This window comes from Myotis davidii, unplaced genomic scaffold (assembly GCF_000327345.1).
Source record: "Myotis davidii unplaced genomic scaffold, ASM32734v1 scaffold1745, whole genome shotgun sequence".
NCBI classification, from domain to species: Eukaryota; Metazoa; Chordata; class Mammalia; order Chiroptera; family Vespertilionidae; genus Myotis; species Myotis davidii.
In genome coordinates, this window is record NW_006295921.1 from 403,678 (window position 1) to 415,118 (window position 11,441).

The 11,441-nt window shown below is 57.9% G+C and overlaps 1 protein-coding gene across 1 annotated transcript; it reads left to right on the top strand.

Annotated features, from left to right (window-relative positions):
* Positions 1-1,592: 1,592 nt before the first annotated feature.
* TSHZ3 (teashirt zinc finger homeobox 3) lies at positions 1,593-6,361 on the top strand. Its single transcript, XM_015568584.1, has one exon. It carries the CDS (start codon positions 1,606-1,608, stop codon positions 4,813-4,815), a length of 3,210 nt encoding a protein of 1,069 aa, XP_015424070.1. The 5' UTR covers positions 1,593-1,605; the 3' UTR covers positions 4,816-6,361.
* Positions 6,362-11,441: the final 5,080 nt, after the last annotated feature.

The following is an 11,441-nucleotide window of genomic DNA, read 5'->3' on the forward strand; positions in this document are numbered from 1 at the left end:
GGTCCCCCCAGCATGTCGCACCTCCGACGGACGGACAGGGCCGCCCTCTGTCCCTCAGAAGGAAGCTGCTGCTGGAGCACGGGCCTCGCTCCCTCCTGTGCCAGGAGCAGCGTCCCTGCCCCTAGGCTGGTCCCCCTGGGGACCCAGGACGCAGCCCTCCCCCCCCCCCCCCCCCACCTCAAGTCACTGCTTCTCAGCGCAGGAAGCCCGGTGCTCAGACCGGCCTGGGAAGGCACAGAGGGCGGACCCGCCGGAAGCCTGGGTGCGCGTCCACGGTCCTCACTGGTCTGAGTCCCGCCCTGATTCTGGATGAAACCCGCCATGGCACCGGGGTCGGGTGGCAGTGAAGCCCACTCGGCTGCTGGTTCTTTCCTGGAGTCTGTTTCCGTTCTCAGTCCGCCATGCAGGCGGCTCTGGCCTCCCACGCTCGCCCTGCTGGCCTGCAGCACAGGGTGTGGGGGGAAGGCAGTGACGCCCCTTCTCCTCTGGCTTCAGACTGTGACCCCCCAGGGCTCCGCATCCTGGGGACCCCGTGGGTGCGTGACGCCCGCAGTGTCCTGTCCTCCACGGCCCCACTCAGAGCTCAGGGCCAGGCGGCCCCCCTCAGGAGTAACCCGTCTCCGAGTGCTGGAGAATGAAAATCGTCTTGTTCCAATAACAAGTGTCCCCCGGCCTCGCACCCGAGCGTGTGCCTCTGAAGCCGGGTGCCACCCTCCCTCACCTGCTCGGACCTGCACGGGGTTTGCATCCGCGTCTCTGGCTTCCAGAGAGGCAGGTCCGCGTGCCCGTGAGGCTGGTGCTGAGTGAATATTGACAAAGTCGTCTACAGAGCAAACACTTTGACATTTGTAAGGTCCACGGCAAGGTCTTGTATATATTGACACAGCAGGAGTGAGCGCCGCATACCAATGGTCCCGGACTTGTCTGACATCACCTGCACCGGCGTGTGCGTGCAGGCGGCCGGACGGCCGCGGGGACAGGGCGCAGGGCCCGGGCGGGCGGCGGTCCGTCTTCCCTCCCGTCTGGAGCACACCAGTGCCCGTCTCTTGGTAGGACATGTGCGCTCAGCTTCCGGGAGACCCGCTTTTCCAGAGGATAAAAGGGGGGAAAAGCCACACAATCTCATCTTCAATTTATTTCAGTTGGTGTACTTTCTTTGTACTTCGTAAAAATTTTATTGATGTTTTTGTCCTTTGTATTTATTAAAGATTGAGCCTCAAAAATGTAATGAGTAAAAAAATGCTTGCTTAATTTAAATTGTGAATCTGTCTGTTAAGAAACGCATTAGGGGTAGGAGAAGCATAAGACGTATTAATTGACAGACAGGAACTGCTGTCTCTGAGGTTGATACAGGTAATTCATTACTTTAGGAGTGAGTGCCACCTCCAGAATGTGCTTCATTAATTTCAAATTTAGTTTTAATTTCAAGCTGTTGCCCCTTGAGAAGAATAAGGTGGCAAATTATGTTTGAAGAGCAGATATTTTTTGTGCTCCAGAGAAACACCGCATTGTAACTATTTAATTTTACAAATAAATGTGCCCATCGGCTTCGCTGCGTTTTCCCGGGAGCTGAGAAAATATTCCAGGTAAGACCAACACCTACTAATGCTTTCTTTTCTTTCTCTTCTCCTCCCGGTCTCTCCTCTTTCTGTCCACCTGCCCCACCTTCCCGCCTGTCACCACGCAGCCTATGTGTCCGACGAGCTCAAGGCTGCCGCCCTGGTGGAGGAAGAGCTGGACCCCGAGGGGAGCCCGGCAGATGGGGAGCCCTCGGCCAAGTATGCATGCCCCGAGAAGGAGCCCAGCAAGCCCTGCGCCAGCTACCAGAACTCGCCGGCCGCCGAGTTCTCCAGCCACGACATGGACAGCGAGTCCCACATCAGCGAGGCCAGCGACCGCATGGCCGACTTTGAAAGTGCCTCCATCAAGAACGAGGAGGAGACCAAGGAGGGGGCGGCGGCGCTAGAGGAGAGCTCCGTGTCGGACAGCCTGGAGCAGATGAAGGCCGTGTACAACAACTTCCTGTCCAACTCCTACTGGTCCACCCTCAGCCTCAACCTGCACCCGCCGTCCTCGGAGAAGAACCCGGGCAGCAGCAGCAGCAGCAGCAGCAGTAGCAGCAGCGCTGCCCGAGCCAGCCTCTTCAGCTCGGTGCAGCTGTACCGGCAGAGCAGCAAGCTCTACGGCTCCATCTTCACGGGCGCCAGCAAGTTCCGCTGCCGGGACTGCAGCGCTGCCTACGACACGCTGGTGGAGCTGACGGTGCACATGAACGAGACGGGCCATTACCGCGACGACAACCACGAGGCGGACAGCAACAACCCCAAGCGCTGGTCCAAGCCGCGCAAGCGCTCGCTGCTGGAGATGGAGGGGAAGGAGGACGCCCAGAAGGTGCTCAAGTGCATGTACTGCGGCCACTCGTTCGAGTCCCTGCAGGACCTGAGCGTCCACATGATCAAAACGAAACACTACCAAAAAGTGCCTCTGAAGGAGCCCGTCACGCCCGTGGCGGCCAAAATCCTCCCCGCCGCTCGGAAGAAGGCGCCCGCGGAGCTGGAGCTGCCCAGCTCGCCGGACTCCACGGGCGGGACCCCCAAGGCCGCGCTGGCCGACACAAACGACGTGCTGCAGAAGAACGCCAACCCCTACATCACGCCCAACAACCGCTACGGCCACCAGAACGGGGCCAGCTACGCCTGGCACTTTGAGGCCCGCAAGTCCCAGATCCTCAAGTGCATGGAGTGCGGCAGCTCCCACGACTCCCTGCAGGAGCTCACCGCCCACATGATGGTCACAGGCCACTTCATCAAGGTCACCAACTCGGCCATGAAGAAGGGGAAGCCCATCATGGAGACGCCCGTCACGCCCACCGTGACCACCCTGCTGGACGAGAAGGTGCAGTCCGTGCCCCTGGCGGCCACCACCTTCACGTCCCCCTCCCACACGCCGGCCAGCGTCTCCCCCAAACTGACCGTGGAGGTCAAGAAGGAAGTGGACAAGGAGAAAGCCGTCCCCGACGAGAAACCGAAGGACAAGGAGAAGCCCTGCGAAGAGGAAGAGAAGTACGACATCTCCTCCAAGTACCACTATTTGACGGAAAATGACTTGGAGGAGAGTCCCAAGGGGGGCCTGGACATCCTCAAGTCTCTGGAGAACACCGTGACATCCGCCATCAACAAGGCCCAGAACGGCACCCCCAGCTGGGGCGGCTACCCCAGCATCCACGCCGCCTACCAGCTCCCCAACATGATGAAGCTGTCCTTGGGCTCGTCGGGGAAGAGCGCGCCCCTGAAACCCATGTTCGGCAACAGCGAGATCCTGTCCCCTGCAAAGAGCCAGACCCTGGTCTCCCCACCCAGCAGCCAGACCTCGCCCATGCCCAAGACCAACTTCCACGCCATGGAGGAGCTGGTGAAAAAGGTCACTGAGAAAGTGGCCAAGGTCGAGGAGAAGATGAAGGAGCCGGAGGGCAAGCTCTCTCCACCCAGGCGGGCCACCCCGTCCCCCTGCGGCAGCGACGCGAGCGAGCCCGTCAAGATGGAGGCCTCTGGCGACGGCGGCTTCCGCAGCCAGGAGCACAGCCCCAGTCCCCCGCGCGAAGACGACAAGGAGGGGAGCCCCCCAGTGGAGCCTGTGGAGAATGGCCAGGAGCCGGGCAAGCCCGTGTCCGGCAGCCTGAGCAGCACGGCCATCATCACCGACCACCCGCCCGAGCAGCCGTTTGTGAACCCCCTGAGTGCCCTGCAGTCCGTCATGAACATCCACCTGGGCAAGGCCGCCAAGCCCTCCCTGCCGGCCCTGGACCCCATGAGCATGCTCTTCAAGATGAGCAACAGCCTGGCCGAGAAGGCGGCCGTGGCCACGCCCCCTCCCCTGCCGGCCAAGAAGGCGGACCCCCTGGACCGCTATTTCTACCACGCCAGCAACGACCAGCCCATCGACCTGACGAAAGGGAAGAGTGACAAAGGCTGCTCGCTGGGCTCGGTGCTCCTGTCCCCCACGTCCACGTCCCCGGCCACCTCCTCATCCACCGTGACGACGGCGAAGACGTCCGCTGTCGTGTCCTTCATGTCGAGCTCGCCGCTGCGCGAGAACGCCCTGTCGGACATCTCCGACATGCTCAAGAACCTGACAGAGAGCCACACGTCCAAGGCCTCCACCCCCTCCAGCGTCTCCGAGAAGTCCGACGTCGACGGGACCACCCTGGAGGAGGCCGAGGAGGCGACGCCCGCGCAGAAGAGGAAGGGCCGCCAGTCCAACTGGAACCCGCAGCACCTGCTGATCCTGCAGGCCCAGTTCGCCGCCAGCCTGCGGCAGACCTCGGAGGGCAAGTTCATCATGTCGGACCTGAGCCCCCAGGAGCGCATGCACATCTCCCGGTTCACGGGGCTCTCCATGACCACCATCAGCCACTGGCTGGCCAACGTCAAGTACCAGCTCCGAAGGACAGGCGGGACCAAGTTCCTCAAAAACCTGGACACGGGCCACCCCGTGTTCTTCTGTAACGACTGCGCGTCACAAATCAGGACTCCCTCCACCTACATCAGCCACCTGGAGTCGCACCTGGGCTTCCGGCTCCGGGACTTGTCCAAGCTGTCCGCCGAGCAGCTGAACAGTCAGATAGCACAAACCAAGTCGCCGTCAGAGAAGCTGATGGCAGCCTCTCCCGAGGAGGACCTGGGCACCTCCTACCAGTGCAGACTGTGCAACCGGACCTTCGCGAGCAAGCACGCCGTCAAGCTGCACCTCAGCAAGACCCACGGGAAGTCTCCGGAGGACCACCTGCTCTACGTGTCCGAGCTGGAGAAGCAGTAGCGGTGGCTTCCGGCCCAGACGACAGTGGTCTGCTCTGGGGAGGCGGCGCCCGCACCGAGGCCGCTCCGTCCCGCCGCACACAGTTTCTATCCTCCCAGCGGCACGGGCAGGCGGTTTTGTACGACTGTACAGTGTTGATCGAGGTGCGTAATCAGCGGTGGTTGCTGGTAACCAGGAAGGCGACGCGCAGTGCTAAGTGTTTGGAACTCTGTGTAAATGGGATTTAGTCGTGAGCACCGACGCTCCAAGCTGCATGCGTAACAGACCGTTTAATGAAGCATTTATACGAAGCGCCCCTCCATGCACCCGGAGTGGGTGCGCCGCGTCCCTCACCCTTTCATCTTCAGCCCTCTGAGTACTTTGAAGCACTTTTGCATTCGTTTGGTTAAAAAAAAATAAAATAAAATGATAATAATGTATGAAGCTCTGTTTTGTAAACTCCTTACCAGCTTCGTTAAAATTAATAATATGAACCTCCATTTATGCAGATCTGCAGGGGTATAACACGCCTTGAAATTTAAAAGAATATTATTTTCACATTGAAACATAAATGTATATATTGTATAGATTTCAGACTCTCTGATGAAGAATGTGATTGTGGTTCAATGACCTTTTCTCCTGCATTTATAGCAACAGTGTTTTACGGACCCGCTATGCTCTGGGCATAAGCCGTGCCTGTGTATAGTGTATATTTCTGTTTCCTTTTTTAAGGTCTATGGGTTCTGTTTTTTTACATGCAAACATTGTAAATTATACAGAAGATGCCACAGATAGCATTTATAAAGTATACAGAAACATTATCTGAAAGCAAAGTATGATTGTTTGTTTTGCTATACAGTACATCTATATTGATAGAGGTTCCCGTTTAAATTATACATATTTATTAGCACCGTGTCGTCATCCGTTCCGAGCAGTCTGAACCAACGGGGCCAGCGCGACGCCCACGGCAGGCGGCATCGTCACTATTTTGCACATCGTTTTTTAAAGGTATTTATTAGAAATCAAAGAATGCGCAAAATAAACTCAGTGCTCAAAGGGTTAAGTCTATTTGAAAAGGAAAAAAAAAGAACAAAAAAAAGAGAGAGAGAGAGACTTGTACTGTATTTCCTAAACATTGATAAAGCCTTTAAAATGTTTGTACTGTAATACTTTGCTGCGGCCCCGGGGCCGCCCTCCCACGTACTTCTCAGCCCCCGGCCGCCAGGTCAGTGGCCGGATGCTTTTTTGTTTCAAATGGTAACTTTCTGTTTTCTTCTCCTAATTATTCTCCCCAGATCCCACACTGCAGCTTTATCTTTAGGCTCATGAAAGGTAACCCGTGGTTACCGCTCTCCCAGTGATCCCCTTCTCCCCCAGTTTTGGCAGTTAATTTGCAGCAGTAACTGACAGCTGACACCCCGTGAAAACCCATGTATAAAGCCTCGGCATGTACACAGCCACTTCCCACACCGTGTGCCCGTTTCGGTGTTGACGATGCACCACCATTCTGTGACTCCTCACATAACCCTTTTTCTACGGCAGCATTAAAATCGTCTTTTTGCTATAATTTTGTGTCGCGTTCACAATTATGTCTGAAGTGTGCTCCGACTAACGAGCACATTAAAAGGGAATTGCGCACGGTCTGTTTATGGCTGAGGTGGCCGCGGGGTCTGCCAGGTGCTGGCAGGCGGGAGCCGCTGTAAATCAGGGGAGTTTCCGTGAACTCGGCGCCGGTAGAGCAGGAACGCGCTCCGAGGCGGCGTGGGCTGCACACTGGGGAGAAAGGAAGACATTTGCCTGTGGATAGCTTCTCTCTGGGCCAGGGAGGCTGTAGGTGGGGGGCAGAGCGCCGGGTCCCACCTGGGGGCTGGCGTGGGGTGGGGTCCGGTCTCCCCCTGGGTGTGAAGAGGCAGATGGGAAGGGAGGTCTCTGGAAGCCTCCATGCACGGCGGCTCCTGCCCGTTGACGTGTGATTTCCACGGAGCTGCAGACAACCCAGAGGGGCGGGTAGAGTCGGGCCCAGGGCTCCCTCCGGCACAGAAGCTCCTGCGGTGACGAGGCCGGGATGGTCCGGGGTGGGGGCGGCACCCGCACCGGGGGGGCGCGGGGAGAGCATTTATATGATCGTCACCAGCTCCCATGAGTTCTGGCACATTGTGCCAACAAGACGCGGCATGTCACGTAAAGTTGTGAAACACCTTCATTACGTGCGCAAACCCCTCTTGCGTTCCCGCGAACCACAGCCCCCACCCCAGGATTACACCAATGAGAGCTGCAGCCCCCCACGTGGTGCAGGAAACACCTCACCTGAAAGAGATACTCTTATTAAAAATGTAAATTAAGCCCTTTCAGAGATGTTTGGCAACACGCCCACATGCCTCCATTCATCCCCACCCCTTTTGTCAGGATGAGTCCCGGATCCCTGTCTGCGCCCGTCTCATCGGCAGTCGTCTCTCTCCTGGATTTAGAGAGAAACTCATTCCAGTTCAGAACAGGATTTTGGCAAATGGGTTCCAGGCTGGCTGCGCCCACGCCTGTGTCGCAGACGCCCACATGGTCGGGGCCCGCGAGGGCTTCCCTGGGGTCCCACCTGGTGTGGCCCGTCCCCGGGAGCAGGCCCAGGTCCCCTGAGCCCTCTCCAGGGAACCGGCCCCGGCACAGACACGCTCCCCCCTGTGCCTGCACACCCTCTCCTCCCGGAGCCCAGATCTCTGCTCTGAGCGTTTCACGGTTAAATGTAGTGTGGGTTTACTCGAACCCAAAGTCCTGCCTCTAACAGATTAAACTGACAACACTTCCGTCACCACCCGGCCGTGCAGCTTGGTGGTGGGGGGGGGGGTTGTGCTGCTGGTGGGGCCCTCCACAGTTGGGGAGAAGGACCTGACCTCGGCCCAGCTCCTCCTCAGGCCCCGCCCCACCCCTGGGACTCCCTTTTGGTTGGAATGAGCGTGTCTGGTCCAGGAAGGGGGCACGCGGTCACTCGGCATCCAGGCTCAGAGCCAGAAGGGGGCTGCTTGTACTCAGGGCCTGAAAGTCACTTCACCCCAAGGGGAAGCAGTGCCTGGGCAGCCGTGGGCCTGGGCCGGGGTGCACACCTCACTGGGCAGTGACAGCCCCCCAACCACACATCACGGAGGGGCGGCCGGGCCTCAGCCCACCTGGACATGCAAGGCCACTCAGTTCAGGGTCACCGGATGCTGTCCTGACGGAGGGTGGACCAGCGCCTGGAATAGCTTCCCCCCGAGCTGGCGCCTGCTGCTCCCGCAGCGAAGCAGGACGCAGCCAGCTGCTCGGGGCCAGGCAGAGGTGGCCGCCCCGCAGGGAGGCTCACGGAGGGTGTGAGTGGGAGGACTGTCATCCAAGTCCGTCTTTACCTGGGTCCCGGGGGGGCGGGGGAGGGCGGTTTAATCACAGGTGTGCAGGGGACGACCTCGCCCGCCCCGCCCGGCTTGCCGCAGTCCCCCTGTATCTCACAGCCATCACCTTTACACAGTATCTTAAAATAACATTTGTGATAAATGTGCAATTTAACTAATTTATGGTGCTCTGATGTGCTCAGGGCTACATGCAAGATGAAAACCTTAAATGGAGCTTGAACAGCTCACTTCACAACAAGAAATCAATATGCCACCACGCAGCCCCTCGCTGCAGCCGACAGGCAGCAAAGCACCGCGTGGCAGCCTCCGCGTTCAGTGGCGAGGATGCTGTCCTGAACAGAGCCCAGGGCGTGAGGGGCCGGCTGTGAGGAGGACCCGTCCCCCGGCACCTCTGCTCCATTTCCTGCTGCAGAGGCGGGTCAGCACCCACCCACCTTCACCGCGCCTCAGGCCTGGCGTGCCCACGTTTACACAGAAGCGAGGCCTGCAGCCCGCCGAGCCCAGGGCGCTGAGCCCTGTGAGAGCAGCGCCGGGAGCCCGGAGCTGGCGTGGCGGGACCGCAGCCGCGGGAAGCCAGGCGCCTTGAGCAGAGGCTGGGTGAGAGCCATCGTCCCCGGGGTGCTCAATCATCTCATGGGAAAATCAAATGGTAGCACTTTTTCAAATTCATCTTTGCGGCTCGCTTGAAATCGGAAAATGTCCGTTGCCTTGTATTCTGTTGATTATTTAGCACAAAAATAACACCCTTTGTATAACAGGAAGCAATCATAAAAATGGAAACAGGCAAACCCCAACACCACTCTTCAGTCATCAATACTTTAACTTTAAAACAATAGCTGTTACCCCATTAGCGATGGAGAAATCACCATTTTTACTCGACCAGAGCGTTATGCTTTTGGTGATAGAAACACTGACCTTTTCTCTCTCGGGATTCGTTATTAAGCACGCGAGATCTTTGGCCAAAGGAAACCTGGGAGCGCATGTCCCCTGGGCCGCGGGCGGGCAGCCCCTCTCAGCGGAAGCCAGCCCGGGACCCGGGGAAGCCGCGGAGCCGGCACCACGTGGGGCAGGACACTCCGCTCAGAGCGGCCGTGCTGTGGGAAAGGCTCCAGCTCACGTCTTAGCAGGAAACTTCTGGAAGAAATCTCCTCTGAGGACCCTCTCCCTCCGGGTGCTGGCGGCTCTGTCAGGTGAGAGCTGGACGCGCTCCAACGCCAGGGAGGTGCCGCCGTTCCTGGCACTCCGGCGAGGGTCCGAGCAAGGGGCCTGTGCTGGACTCGGGGCGCACTTTCCTGTCCCCAGCAGGGGTGCATCCCAAAGCCCCTTTGATTTGGGACCACTTCCCCTGCTCCGCCAACCCAGCGCCTGGGCGCTCCTGGACAGCATGATGGTGACTCAGGAGTGACTTCCGCCGACGCCAGCAGCTTCTACACAAATACATGCCTCCACCCACATCCCCCTGAGGGGTGTGATGGAGCCGGGTGTTTCCAGCGTTGACTTCCAGTGACGGAGCTCAAGGGGCTGCTTCCCATGCCCTTTGTGTAACGTCCCGGACGGAGATGCTCTCAGTCCGAGGACAGCGATGATCAGCAAGGTGCCCCTTCCCAGGAATCGCAGCCACAATCAGCTCCTGGGGACCAGGTCCCTGTGTTTCCTGTCTAGCCCAAGCTGTCCCTATAGGAGCCGCCAGCCACATGTGAGTGCTCACATTTACAGAAATAAAATGGAATCTCAGCTCCTCCGCTGTGCTGGCCCTGGTTCAAGTGCTCAGTAGCCACATGTGGCCGGCGGCTACTTTGCGACACTGGGGGCGTTCCCATTGTCACAGGAAGTTTGAAGGGACGGTGCGGCCGGCTTCACTCTCCCAGTCAGAGCTCACACCCCCTCGTGCAGGCGCGTCCCAGCTACAGGTGTTTCTAAGAATCCTGATTTTGCCAATATGGATGCAGGCAACATTCTCTCTGCTCAAAGTCAAGGACACATAATTAAAATTTTTTAAAAATATATTCTTTATTGATTTCAGAGGAGGGAGAGAGAGAGAGAAACATCAATGATGAAAGAGAAGCATTGACCAGTTAACTCCTACACACCCCTTCACTGGGGTTCGAGCCGCAGCCCAGGCATGTGCCCTGACCGGGAATCGAACCATGACCTCCTGGTTCATAGATCTACGTGTAACCACTGAGCCATGCTGCTCGAAGCCAAGGACACACATAAATAGCCTTGAGCACAAAAGCATAGACAGCAGTGCAGGCACTGGTCACAGCCCTGCTGTGGGTGTTACCTGGGCTACAAACACCAAAGCCCAGAGATCACGTGGCCGTGGCCGTGGCCGTGGCCTTGCTCTGCCCTGAGCGATGGATCGCAGTCCCCATGCGGCTCTCTTTTTCCAAGTGAACTCCAGTCCTCCCGTAGGACTGCGGGGCTCAGATGTGGCCTGTGGCTGGCGTGGCTCCTTGCCCCCACGTGTGGGGCCCCGAGAGTCCCATGCCCTATAGGCCAGGCGGCAGCAGAGTGGGGGTGTCCATCCTTCTCTTTCTTTAACAATTAAGACGTTTAAATAGGACTTTGGAAATGACTTTAAATTTGGAGGGTTCAGTTTCAGAAATTATCGCATTTCAACATTTCAGGTCCATTATTTTTTTTCCACAGCAGGATCAGGGACACATTTACGACCGTCATAACTGTGAGTTAGAGATCTCCCAGGCCAAGTGAAGGGAAATTACGAGAAACCGAAATCTGTTTTAATTGGAGCATTTATGGAAAAAGAAGTCGGAGTGGCTGCTTCTTCTTCCAGATGAGGCTCGGGTTTGTGGCCTTACCTGTGTCCAGCAACCAGGGCCGGTGGCCGTGGCGGACAGAGCGGGAGGCATGGAGGGAGGGACGCGGGTGTGTCGGGAAGGAGGCGTTTTCTTCGCCTAAAAAATGGAGGTGCCGCCGCGGGTTCCGCCTCAGCGGCCCTGACACCCGCCGGCGGGCTGACGGACCGGCTCCTGAAGCCTCATCAGGGCTTGTCATCGCTCTAATGAATATCATTTAAATTGCTTTGTCTATTGGTGGAGTTTGGATGTCGATTTAATTTGTGCATGTGTTTGAGTTCTTCTGCTTGGCTAGGCTAACAGAGAGCCGCCGCCTAATGAAAGCTGAGCCGGTGACACTGTGTCGGGCTCCCACCCAGTCAGATGGTTTGAAGGCTGCGGTGACAGCCTCAGACGGACGCAGTGGGAGAGAGGGGGCTTTTCTGCGGCGTGTGGGTGGGCTGGGCAGTGC